At 40.9% G+C, this 13,505-nt stretch overlaps 1 protein-coding gene across 4 annotated transcripts in view; it reads right to left on the reverse strand.

Annotated features, from left to right (window-relative positions):
• Positions 1-2,882: 2,882 nt before the first annotated feature.
• Positions 2,883-13,505, reverse strand: part of fhdc1 (FH2 domain containing 1) — a 31,202-nt gene continuing 20,579 nt past the window's right edge. For 3 of the 4 annotated variants that reach the window (XM_081610211.1, XM_081610239.1, XM_081610262.1), the window contains exons 4-12: positions 13,202-13,319; positions 12,993-13,078; positions 11,453-11,553; positions 10,997-11,067; positions 10,314-10,421; positions 9,044-9,114; positions 8,559-8,676; positions 7,795-7,959; positions 2,883-6,394 (exon numbers count right to left, since the gene is read on the reverse strand). In XM_081610211.1, coding sequence (XP_081466337.1) covers positions 4,274-6,394; positions 7,795-7,959; positions 8,559-8,676; positions 9,044-9,114; positions 10,314-10,421; positions 10,997-11,067; positions 11,453-11,553; positions 12,993-13,078; positions 13,202-13,319 — 2,959 coding nt within the window. In that variant the 3' untranslated portion in view covers positions 2,883-4,273. The remainder of the gene's footprint in view (positions 6,395-7,794; positions 7,960-8,558; positions 8,677-9,043; positions 9,115-10,313; positions 10,422-10,996; positions 11,068-11,452; positions 11,554-12,992; positions 13,079-13,201; positions 13,320-13,505) is intronic. The other variant, XM_017303747.2, reaches the window with a different exon arrangement.

A 13,505-nucleotide genomic window follows, 5' to 3' on the forward strand; every position in this document is an offset into this window, starting at 1 on the left:
CTCTCTGGAATCGATCTACCTCCAACCAAGTTGAAAAGCAAACTGAGAATTCTTGTATTCTTGTATCTCTTTGAACTGTTATGACATCATTGATGAGAACATAGAGGTTTCATCACATGATGATGTCAAACAACCTGTGTCAGGTTCTTGTTTGTTTTAGTTCCTATGGAAACACAAGGAGTTATGAATGGGATAAGATTACTGTCAATTAAAAATGCCTGCTTAGATATCTAAATTTGTAAATGTAAGTCAATAAATGTCCATAATTTTAAATTTTGTATTTGTCTTGTTTTCTCTCTCATACATACATGTAAAAATCTGAGATTTTGCCTATGAAAATACTCATGAACAAATAAATTAAAAGTATTTTTGATAGGTTTTATAAAGAGAGAAGGTATTTTTTCCAGAAGTTAAGTGGGTAAGTGGGTCTTTTTTGACCTGATGAGGTCTTTTTTTTTTTTTTTGCAATATCTTTGTAATGAAAGGTCTTCTTTTGGAAACTTCATCAAACACACAACGTCAGTCAACATCAGTCACATCTGTGCTTCCGTCCACCGCCATGCTGAAACATGGAGCTCAGTCAGTTGGTCTCTGTCCAATGTCTTCCATCTGCCTCATTGTTGAATCAGATAAACACGATGTTTAGATGTGTTCTAGTCAAAAACCACTAAACCTTTTACAGCATTCTGAGATGCTTAGATAGTAAATAAAGTATGTTTATTTTAAGACATGTATGTTAAACATGTCTTAAAACTCTTCATTTTGCACTACTTTCACTGAGGTAAAGCACACATTACTCTAAGTGTGATAACACTTTGCTTTGTTTACACGTTTTAGTCTCAAATCACTAAAACTCTTCTTTTTCAGCATTCTGAGATGCTTAGACAGTAAATAAAGTTCAATATATAATCCAGACATCAGTTACTTAAAACTGTCAATTTTGCACTTCTTTCGTTGAGACAAAGCAACTTTTTCCTACTTTACTGTAACGGTCTGAGCGGTTCTGGATTGGGGCTGTTTCGGCGACAGTTCTGTGAAACCTTAAAAAGTGATTATTTAGGGGTAGAGTTAGATACAAACTGTTAGTAAAATGAAAGGAAGGCAACAGAAAGTCCTGATTAGTCAGTGAAATTCATTTGTGTGTCTGCATGGCCTGCATGTCAACCTGGAGCCTTTATGTCATCACCTTGATTTGCATTATAGGACCAGGAAGACCTACGACATGCCAACACCCTGCAGCTCTCAGCGCTCTGATGGGGATTGCTTCAGGACATCTGTTTGCACTTGCTTTTGTATTTTGAATGTAAACATTTTACCAGTCACTAGGTAATGTATGTAAAATGGAGTTCCTGATTAAGCTCAGTGTGACTCATTTTATAAATCTGCTTTTATTGCAGCCAAGGTGACTGATGGGGAAACAACAGGCTTGGTAATAATGAAGAGATATGAGTTTTGTTGCCATCTAAGCAAAAACATTCTAAGAGGTATGAAAGATAAATAAGATATTAGAGCTTTTTGGGTAACATGTTTCTACATTCATAAATAGTTTCTTAACCACCTTTTATGAATAAATACATGTATTTACTGACCTTTTTGAACAGCACAATGAAAATGTAATATAGGTATTATCTCACAGGAAACTGAAATATGCCAACACAAGACAGGAAAAGTTGTATTTTGTGCTGTGAGTTGGAATAAACAAAATTGAGATTTATATTCTAATTCGCATTCTACTTTATATTTAAAAAGCATATGTAATTTGGTCCTTCAGTACAAACTATGTTTTTGTGAAAAACAAAATAAGGAAAATATGCCATGATTTGCCATGACATCCCCAGATGATGTGAAGATTATAGATATCTCAAATAATATTAAAGATTGTTTCTGCTGTTTGTGGTTTTTGACACTAGTTTGTTGTTCCTGTGTTAGAAGTTCTATTTCAAATAAATTGCTTTAGCTATTCTGATAGACTGGAAGTCTGTTAAATGATGACAAAAACTGAACGTCTGGAGGAATCAGAACTGCAAACAAGCATTTGTCCCTGACAGATTCCTCCAGTTTTTGTTTTGTTTTGTTTTTTTTGCTGTTTTGTCACACAAATCAAAGATAACTGTTTTCAAATGATTTATCTCAGGAAAGAAAAATCTACCCAAGCCAAAAAGTAAATGTCCTCTTTGTTGAATGAATAAATTAACTGTTAGGAACCACATCTTATAACACCTGGTAGACCAGTAATGTCAACAAACGTACTTATATAAAGCAAATCCAACAAAACGGAGATTAAATGTCTTCATTAAGCAATTTTATGCCACGATTGAAAAGAATTGAGAAATTTGAGACATGCTGTTGACATCTATGAGTCTAGAAAGTTACTTTGAAGATGAACCACAGGAAGAGTCACCACACAAATTGAGAAAACATCCAGGAGGTCGCAAACCATCACAGAACAACATCTAAAGTCGTGCAGGCCTCACTAGCCTCAGTTCAGGCCAAAGTTCATGATTCAATAATAAGAAACAAAACTGATGTCAAGCAGAAATTTTCAAGTTGACCAAAAGATTCACCTGCCAACAAACATCATGAGTGAGATTATCTAACTCTATTAAATCCTCAGTTCATATTTACTCAGGTTATCTTTGAAGTGACTGAAGAGCAAAAAAACAAGATCAATCTTAACCAGGCAAAGACCTTTTCATTGCACTATGTGACATTCAAAGTATGAAGGGATCACTAACCATATTTTCAGTATTATTTAAATTCACTCGACATTTTTATTTTACATCATCAATATTTATCATATCTTACACCAAGCTTGAACATTTCTGATGTCCACGGTGACTTCAAATGACTGACACTTCAATAGAAAAGGTACCAAAAGCAGGTCTTGTACACTGGTATTTTATTTGTGAATTTACATGTTGTTCTACCTTGAGAATGCCATGGACTTTAACTGATCCGATTATGTCCATGTTGTCAGCATGTAAAAATAAACGAGTCCGTCTCATGTGATTACAAGGCCACAGCGATCTGTCTGAGGTATTGAGCAAAGGAAACAGTTGGAGGACCAGGCAAAACAAAAACACACACAATGCCTGGCAAAAGCATGAATACCACTCCACGTTTTGAATGATTTCTCATATTACAACCACAAACATGTAAGTATTCATTTGGCATTTCATGTGATAGACCTACACAAAGGCAAGGCTGCACATAATAGTGAAGGGGGAGGAAAGGGACACACGGAATAAAAATCTGAAAACTGTGGAGAGCATTTGTATTGAACCCTGTTTACTTTGACGTCCCCAAATAAAAACCTTTAGAAAGCCCAGGGTGATTTATAAACGTGAATTCCACCAATCTGCCAATTATACGTCCAGCCTGTTGGCTGGACATTTACTGACCTCTAGATCAGATGCCCTGATGCTTGAGGTCACAGAGTATGTGAAGCATCACAATAACCACTGAGAAACAGAAAATTAAGGAAAATGAGGATTTTCCTTAATCCTCATTATTAATATAATTAATATTACACTTAATATTACAGTTAATATTAAGTGTAATATTAAGTAATATTACACTTAATATTACACTTAATATTAAGTGTAATATTAAGTAATATTACACTTGGGCATATTGCATAACATTACTTCCTCATATAATGCAGTCCTGCCATTGCCAATGTGTGCACTACTTATTGTTATCTGTCTATCACATAAAGTACAAATTAAACTTATTGAAGTTTTTTTTTTGGTTGTAACTTGAGAAGATGTGAAAAAGTTCTCAGGGTATCAATACTTTTTCAAGGCACAGTGACAGCAGCAAGATTTACCAGATTCTGAAACCCTGAATTAAAAAAAGGGAACAATCAGAGCTAATTAGCAGCATTATGGTAGTGAGTCAGTATTTCTTAAAACATTAACATCGTCACAGACAGTAGCATACAGGGATCTGCAGATTAACAGCTAAGCAGGCAATAAGGCTTCTGTGTAAGATCACCAATTTACCACTTGTCATGTTAGTGGAAAAACAAAAGTAACTTTTCTATAGAAACACGACAGAAACGAAGAGAGGTTCATTGCATCTTGCTCTTTGCAATTGTCAACTACAGAAGTAACTTCAGAGGTGAAACAGCTTAATGTAGATTTCAGCTTGAGATCTGTTGCATGTTAGAGAGGATTCCCCTCCACTGTGGATTGGTAAGGCGAGTAAATATCACTCTATTCTAAATGGAGAGGTCGTCTGTGACTGCAGTCAGTTTGCACCAGGTCTGGTGTCACTTCCAGCTCGGCTTTGTGGCTTTGCCAGACATCAACGAGTCTCTGAGCTGCACAGACTTTTCAGAAAAGCTGCTGGTCTTCCGAATGCTCCCCCGTGTTGATGTTGGAGGCGGGGTCTCGCTGCGACAGGCGCTGCGGCTAGCCGCCTTGACACTGTGCACCCGCCGCAGGTGTGTCGCTGGAGGCTTTTCTTCGTTGCTCTGAGGTGTCGGTGAGGCCCGGTTCTGGTTGGTGGAGGTGCGGCGCCCCCGGAGCGAGGGGCTGCGGGATGGGGTGGTGGGGATAGTCGGAGGGCCCAGATCCCTCTTGGTCCGGGAAGATGAAGCTACAGTGTTTCGGGCAAAGCTGGGGACGTTAGAGGAGTTCTTAGCGCTTTGAGGTTCTGAGCTGCTGTTCTCAGAGGAAGGCCCCCCTGGGGGTCCAGCCTGAGCCTGGGCCTGAGCCAGAGCCCTCATGGTGGAGCGGCACATCTTTTCCTCATGCACAGGCTTTGGGATGTTTCTGAGCGGTTTGGCGCTCGGCTTGTGGAGGGAAGCTTTCCTTGGCGTTGAATCTCGCGCCCATCTAGACACGCCCCCCGTGAGGCCACCCCCCCTCTGGACCTTGGACTCATCAGGAGGAACGCTTGAGTGTCGAGGCGGTCTCTCTGTCTTCTCGGCTCTTCCTCTTGCAGGAGTGCTTTGGTCACGGAGGTGTCGGTGTGCCTCTCCGCCGTCCTGGACCGAAGCTCTGTCTGTCCTCCTGCTGCTGCCCGTCCTGTTCACCCTGCTGATGGGGACAACTTTCCGGACTCCCTGGCTCTCGCCGCTGGTCAGAGTCCGAACCCCTCGACCCCCGCTGCCCTTTGACACTTTGTTGCTCTTTGAGTTCAGCGGTTTTCTGCCTGCTCTCTGGTCCTTCTCTGCAGCCTGTTTCCCCTCTGCCGTGTCGCAGCTCTCTGTGTCCCAGTCCTCTGTGGTGGCAGATGCAGCCACAGATGTTACATCTGCAGATTTGGGCGCTGAGAGTTCACTGGTTGAGATGGACTTGTCGTTGCAGGAGGAATTTGGACCTTGCTGGCTTTCCAGATCTTTGCTCCACTGAGGAACAAACTGAAGACCTTCTTTGGTGAGAGATGAGCTTTCAGCCTCGGAGTAATCCAGCACCACGGAGCAGTCTGTTTCGGTGCAGTCTATTATGTAAAACATGGGCTTCTTGTTGGACACAGAGGTATCCAGAGGGAGGGGGGTATCACAGGTTGTGGATGAAACTGTGCTGCAGTCCTTGTCGTCTCTCTCCCTCTCAGAGGAAGCTCCTGTCTTGTCTTTACCGTCCCCTGCCTTTGGATCAGCTCTTTTCTCCAAAACCTCATCGAACACGAACCTGTCCTGATGTCTGGGAGAACGTTCTGCCTCCTGTTCAAGTTCAGTTACCACAACGTCACCATGGCTGACAAAGTGCTTATGGTCGCTGTTGTTGTTTGGGCTCTGCAGGTCAAAACTTTGAGGAGCTTGAACTAAAGTATGCTTGTCCAAGCTAACATTCATGAGGCCAGTAACAGCCGGGTTGGGAAGGTGGACAGGCTTCTGAAAGACACAGAAGGGGCGAGGCAAAGCGCTGCTCTCCGAAACAGACGAGTAATCATCGTTGTCGTTGACGACTTCGTTATTGTTGGAGCCAGAGGAGGAGAAGCTGGCCAGAGAGCCAACAGGCTCCGTTTCTGCATGTGGAGACGTCGCCTCTCTGCTGTCATCCTGACCAAGAATCCACGGGACGGCGTTCCTGTGGAGAGGCCGGCCGGACCGGGGCAGGCTGTAGAACCTGGAGTAGCTGGTGGGGTTCCCTGCGCCTCCGAACAGCTCCAGGTAACCCTGGAGCTCGCGGTCTACTATGGAGGTCATAGTGTGACGGTGGCGGCGGGCACTGGCAGAGCGTCCAAGCGGACTGTTTGGACTCTGGGATCTTTTCTGGAAGAAGTCCAGCAGGCCTTCCTTGGTGAGCATTTCTACGTCGCTCTCGCTGCTGCTGCGGCCGAAGACGCTGCTGTGATCCTCAGCGGCCCACGCAAAGCGCTTCTCCTCCAGCTCCCTGAGCCGCCGCAGTCTGGCTGCTTCCTTCAGCTCACGCTCCCTGTTGTCCTGAGACGAAACAGGAGCAGGAAAACTTCAGGAATTATGAGTAATGAGAGATGTACACAACCAGTAAATACCATTACAATTACATGCCACGCTTTTCACATATTTATTTGTAAAAAAAAAAATTTTTGGAAGCATGTATACTTTTCCTCCCACCTCTCTCTAACGAGCAACTTCATGTTGGTCTATCATAAAAGAGTTCCAATAAAATGCACTGAGGTTTGTGGTTACCACTTTACAATATATGAAAAAGTCAAAAGGTCTGGATACAAGGCAGTGTCTCTCGCTGAATACTGACAAACACTCACCTGCATGTGAATTAGCTAAACATTCTTCAAATGTTTATCTTCATTTGGATTGACATTTCCTGCTACTTGCTTTGATTATTAAATAAATGATTTCATAGAAATCCAACCCTCAGCCTGAATGTTTGGCATACACCACAGTGCAGACGTCCTGTCCAGTACCGCTTTGATTTAAATGATTCTTCACTGAATACGTTTTTGTGACCTTCTCTGAATTCTGTGAAGTATTTTTGGACCTCTGGCTGCTTTTTTTGTATTTTACGTTGAGATTAAAATACTCTTTTTCAAAGGAGTCCTGGCCAACAGAAAAAATACACAGTTCATTTTCATTGCAGAACCAGACAATTTACAGAAGACTAACTCTGATTGGTCATTCATACAGACAGACAAAGGCTCCTTGTAATGAAGCTCTTTATTACTTTGGTTGGTGCACTTAAAATGTAGATTGAATATTTTATCAAACAGATTGAAGTATTTTGTGGTTAGGTGTGGTTAGGCAGCTTCATGGTGTTAATTATTTTTATTTAAACAGAACCTTTTTGTGAGCTGTGTTTTCAAAGTATTCTCATATGTGAGAAGTTTTTCTCTTTTTTGTTGGACTCATTTCAGCTACTGCTGATGAAAAATACTGTACTATCTCTGATGAAGCATAACCAAACTACCCACAACAACCTGTGAAGCAGTACTGCTCATCGTGCTTTTATTTTGAAATCAGACACACAAAGTGAAGCAATGGCGAAAAAGTTCCAAACACGTTGAAATAAATCACTCTTTTAAAAGTGTAATTTATTACACTTTTTTTTAGAGTGAAGCATAATTTCACTCTAAAACAACGACTGTTGTTTTCTACCACTGAGATGGGGATTTTTGTCACCACACTGTCCTGGCTGCTTCTATTTTTTTCATTATTGCTCTGACTAAATGTACAGTATATATATGTTTTTCCTCCACTGAATAAACAAACTCTAATTATAAATTCTGGATTTTTAGAAAATTTTTTGTTATTGCAATAAAAGATGAATGCATTTTGACTGTTTTAATAATCTCTACCATAGCTGCTAAACAGTGAGAATATTGCATCTTTCCACTCACACTGACCTTTACAGCCTTGTTGAATTTAATGCAGAAGTCTTGAAAGATCCGAAAACACTCGTCCAGCTTGAAGGTGTCCTTGTCTTCACAAAAGAAGTCGATGAGAGTGTTGCCCTCTTTTCGCAGTTCCAGCCTGCGCCTCTTTAAGTCCTGCAGCGTCTGCGCTGAGCTCTGACAGCACACAGACACCAAACAAACACACATTTTCTCAGCCACCTACTATTTTACAGATGTTGCTGTGAGCAGCAGCTGAGGCAGAAGCTTCAGAACTCAGTTAGTTTGCCTAATACTGAAGTGTTAGTTTGGAATACCTTGTGGGGACCATTTTCCTGACACATACTATGTTGTGGGGACCAACTGCTCCTTGTGGGGACCAGGTTTTGGTCCCCCACAAGGGGAAACACTGTTTTTGGGTCAGAGGTTAGATTTAGGACTAAGGTCTGAATTGAGTATGGGTTAGGGTTAGGATAAGGTTAAGGTTTAGCCTGTAGAATTGAATGAAGTCAATGGAAAGTCCTCACAAAGATAGCCACGCAAACGTGTGTGTGGGCGTGTGTGTGTGGGTGTGCGTCTCCGTGTGTGCGTGTGTGTGTGTGTGTGTGTGTGTGTGTGTGTGTGCGTCTGTGTGTGTGTGTGTGTGTGTGTGTGTGTGTGTGTGTGTGTGTGTGTGTGTGTGTGTGTGTGTGTGTGTGTGTGTGTGTGTGTGTGTGTGTGTGTGTGTGCGTCTGTGTGTGCGTGTGTGCTGTGTGACATCAGTGCAGCAGCTTCACCTGCAGAAAGGGCTCCAGCTGCAGCTGCAGCTGCTCTTCTCCTTGGATTTTCTCCTCCAGGGATTTGATCCGGATGTATAAGGAGGAAAACTCCAGCTCAATGTTTTCAACTGAAATTCTGCACAGAAACAAGAAAGAGGTCAGGAATTCCCGACAGATTCACACCCCTCACACACTCTTCCATCCACTTTAAGAACTGGAGGACTGTTCTTAAAGGAGGAGTGCAGCAGTGATGCAGCCTCTGCAGTGCAGGAGCTGCACTGAACACACACATCTGACCTTGGGAGACTAGAAGTACTCGCACTGCAGTGTGCATGTGACAGAGGCCAGACTCTTCAGTGAATCCACTCAACCACTTCAAAACTGATTCATGACTCTTCAATCATGCAGGTGCAAAACTTGAATATTGATAAAACCTTTGGATGGCAGAGTATAAATATGTATTTAATACCAAATGCAAACACCAGACGGAAGTTTTGGTTCACCTGGCTGCACTCTGTACATGCTGCAGATTCTCTGGAAACTTTAGCAGCTTTTCATCCTTCTTCTTCGCCTCCTGTGTGGGGAAACATCAGATAGTTTACATCACAACACTGAATAGTGGACTGGATAAAGTGGGATGTGTGCTGTTTTGAAGACACATGGACGTTTTATGGAGTAAGATTGGTGATCCAGTTTGATCTCTTTAATGCTTTTAGTCACTATCTGCTCTCCAAACATCCCTCTGGGAATCACAGTGTTTGGTATTTCCTCTTCCTCTTACAGCAGTACTAAAGTTTTGGGAGTAAGGATGGATCTCAGCATAGCAGTTCCTGTAGCTCACTGGTGATCCAGGGTTTGTTGTTAGGGAAGCATGATCCCTGTCACAGTTACACCACCAAACCAAACCCACTGTGTTTATATGTAGCTTCCAGAGTGCCTGGCCCTCCTGGCTTTCTGAATGTCTTTCCAAGTTTTTCTCTGCTTTTCTCTCTTACTTTCTCTCCAGTTCATCTACCTAACCATGACAGAATATTGTTCAGAGCTCACTTATAAAACACAGCTTATACAGTATGTGATTCATGCTGACTGTTCTGCAGCTGAATGGACACTTATGCCTTACTTCTTGGTCAGTGAGGTTTGGTACGTTATTTTTTCTGTTTCCTTTGAAGCGGTCCATATAATCAGTAAAAACGACTAAAGAAGCAGCCAAAGTTCAGCAACAAGAAAAACAGGCAATAATTATTATTATTATTAAACAACAATAATCTCCTTAAACGTTGTCACTTTGAAAGAAAAATACAAAAAAATAAGTTATATGAATCAAACTTGTGCTTTAGATATACAGCTCTTGAAAAATATTGAGAGAACACCGCAAAATGATCAGTTCTCTGATTTTGCTCTTCATAGATAAATGAGTAAAATGAACATTGTTCTTTTATTCTATAAACTAACAACATGTCTCTGAAATTCCAAGGAAATTTTTTTTATTTATTTACAGAAAATGAGAAATGGTCAAAATAACCAAAAAAGATGGAATGCTTTCAGACCTCAAATAATGTAAAGAAAACAAGTTTATGTTCATTTAGAAACAACAATATTAATGTTTGATGTCAGGAAGAGTTCAGAACGGAGGAATAACCATGAGGGTTCAGTGCAGTGGTTGGGTGGTCTCTTAATATTTTGCAGAGTTTTATATATATATATATATATATATATATATATATATATATATATATATATATATATATATATATTATCTCCAGGCTTACTAACCATAGCAACAAAATGCAGCAGGTTCATTCCCGGCTTGTTGGCCTTAGTGTCGGCCAATGAGAGAAGAGACGACAGCTTAAATCCAACAGCATTTCCTGCGTAGCCGCCCTGTGGACAGATAGATATTCAGCAGAGGCAAAAGGTGATCACTGTGTCTCAAACACAAGCAAAATGTTATCAGAACACTGTAGATGAGTACAGATGATTGTTCGGTTCAGTAAGCATCTCCTCATGCACCTTTACAGTGCCAAGTAAAACTTTACAATATCAAAATCATGTTTTTACAAAGCTGAAAACTAAAATGTGGTAAGTTTAACCCTCCTGCCGTCTAAAATGATGGGTTAATTAGACCACATGAGTTTTTTACTCTGTGCGCAGTCCGGTGGGGTCGCACTGAGCTTTTATGAGTTTTTTTGTTGTTGTTGTTGTTGTGTGGTTTTAGAAACTGATGGTCTGATGGGACGACCCTCCCGCTTCCCTGCTGTTTGACTATGACATTTGCCACGCTACTCCTGAGTGCTGCGCTAAAACAGCAGGAGGGTTAAAAGGAGTTGTTACAAAGAAGGTCGCCTGAATCAGAGAGTAAATATGACCTAAAAGTACAAATTTTACATAATATGTAGAATGGCTCCAGGCTAATAACTAACCCTATATGTGAGTGTTTAATGAGGCTAAACTCTTACAGCGTTCATGATGTTTCCAGCCTGCAGGACCAGATGAAGGATGGCATGAAGCTCCTCACAGTTCATCAGCTCTACAGGACAGGAACATGTTAGAGACTCCAGAGGTAAACATCAGCTCAGTGATAACAACACAAGTTCAGACATTCTGATTTATCTGTACATTCATTTTTTTTCAGTCTGATTTAGTACAAACGTTAAAAGATTGAAGCTGAAAGTTAAAATATGATTGTGCAAAAATGAAAAACCTATGGAGCTTACTTAAAATGTCAAAAACTTTTATTTAAACGCTAAAAGTGAAAAATATATCAGATAAATAGGACTGAATACTTATGAAATTGAAATATGTTGGTTAGGTTAGAAACTGAGCACTGGGTCCAGATCTCTACCAGGAGCTTCATGTATAAAGCGTGCGTATGCACAAAAAATATGCGGCGCCATATTTTACGTGCATCATACCTTCAGTAGCGGCTCTGATGACATCGATGTCATGGCTCATCGCAGCACTGCAAGGTGAGAATTCCTCACGGAGAACCATGGCCTCGATCCGAACTTCAAACCTACAAACCAAAGCAGTGAGAGGAGAGCACAGCAGCAGGTGGAGAGCTGCTGAATCTCTTTTTTAAGAGCATTGACTTCTGGTTGTTATTTCAAATGTTACTGGATCCTGGGGGAAACAGAATATTTGTGTATGTCATACATGGAACTGAATTTTAAATGGCTACAGTTGAAACTGGTAATTCATTTACGAATTTTCCTCTCACTGAGATTATGCTACATAAAACATAGTTTTGTTTTAGGTCTATTATGAAAACCAAAAATATTTATAATTGCTGAATGGCAGAATAATAAAAGAGTTTTATTTTTGTTGTTGTTGAGATTTTTTTAAATTTCCTTAAAGTCTAGTTGGGCCATTCCCTTCCTGTGCGACTCTGCTCAAAAAACAAAGTCACTCCCAGCACAGTCTGGTCTTTCTTCCATTCACTTGGATTCAATCCAGTAGATTTTCTACTGGCCAATCAGTGAACAGAAGGAGAAGTTTTAAAAGGATGTTGAGTTTCTGCGCTGTTTTAGAATTGCAGTCTGTCTGTAGTTTAGCAATGGCAGCGGAGGAAGTATATGAAGCCGTTCAGTAAATGTTGGCCACATTTCCAAATATTGAATTAACGTTAACAGCCACCTCGTTTGAATCGGCTCTTCTCTCTTCACAGTGGAGGATGGTTGTTTACAGTGCAGGCAATTTCAGGTAAGCTTCATAGTGTCGAACTGGGGCATTGCATATGTCACAGGCAAATGTTAGAGATTGGGAAAAATTTAAACCTCAACACAGGCCACGCCTCCAGGAGGCAATTTTTTCTCAGTAGCTGAGAGCCCAGACCTTTGGGAAGAAGCAAATAGTGTAGGACAAGGGTCTGGTTTATAACAGGTTATTAAAGTCAAAAGTTCACATCAGTATTAGGCAGAATCGCCTTTTAAACTGGGTTCAAATAGTTACAGGTCTGCTTTCATAAACAGTTCACATCTGTTATGAAAGCTAACTGTAGAAAATATACAGAAGACAATCCAAGTGAAGGGGAGAAAGTCCAGACTACGTTGGAAGTGAGAATTGTTTTTGAGCAGAATTGGACAGGAAGGCAATGACCAGGAAACCATTTCTATAGTCACTCGTTAAAAAGCTTAAAATAAATGCAACAATGGGACTAAGTATGGCCTCAAGTTTATACTGCCTCCCCCTACCAGTCAAATCTGGAAACTAACACCAAAATAAATTTCTGATTTTTCTATCAATTAAATGAGATTGAGGAATGTTGACTATATGAACTGTGTTATTCAGCAGAACATTCCCAGTCTCCTGCAAACTCCCCGGAAAGGTTATGAAATCATCTTCATGCAGTACTTCAGGATAAACCCGGTATTATCTGTCAAAAACTGATGACTCCAGATTCCCTTTTGATGGAAACGCTTTGCATGCACCGCTCCACCACTGAGACCAACTTACCGTGGCACCTGGATTAGGAGGTACATAAAGGAATCAACCAGTGTCAACTTGTCTGGGTCTCCTTTAAAAGCCTGCAGTTTCTTGATCTGCAGAGAAGATAAAAAGCGAGCGGAAGCTGAGCAGAAGCTATAGGTTCTTTTTTTTTAGACAAACTGTCTTTGATGAGTATTTTCGCCATTCATACGTGAACACAGGCCAAACACACAGACCTCCTCTGCATCGGGCAGGAGCTTCAGCAGGTCTTTGAGCAGCTCGGCTCCATAAATCTTCCCCTCTCCACGTCGGATGTCTTCAACAATGGAGCAGTTTGACCTTAAAGACAAACATCTAATTTTACTTAAGCTGTGCAGGTGCTTTCTATGAATGCCTGTTCCTCCCTCATTCTCACAAAGGCAATAAATTGAAGCTGGTTCTGATTATCCACTGACCCATCTTATGCAAGGGATGTAAACAAATGAGAAACTAATCCCTTTAGTTATTTAGACATCAGTTTTTATTCAACTGCTAACATTT

This window comes from Poecilia reticulata, chromosome 1 (assembly GCF_904066995.2).
Source record: "Poecilia reticulata chromosome 1, P_reticulata-male-v2, whole genome shotgun sequence".
Classification (NCBI taxonomy): Eukaryota; Metazoa; Chordata; class Actinopteri; order Cyprinodontiformes; family Poeciliidae; genus Poecilia; species Poecilia reticulata.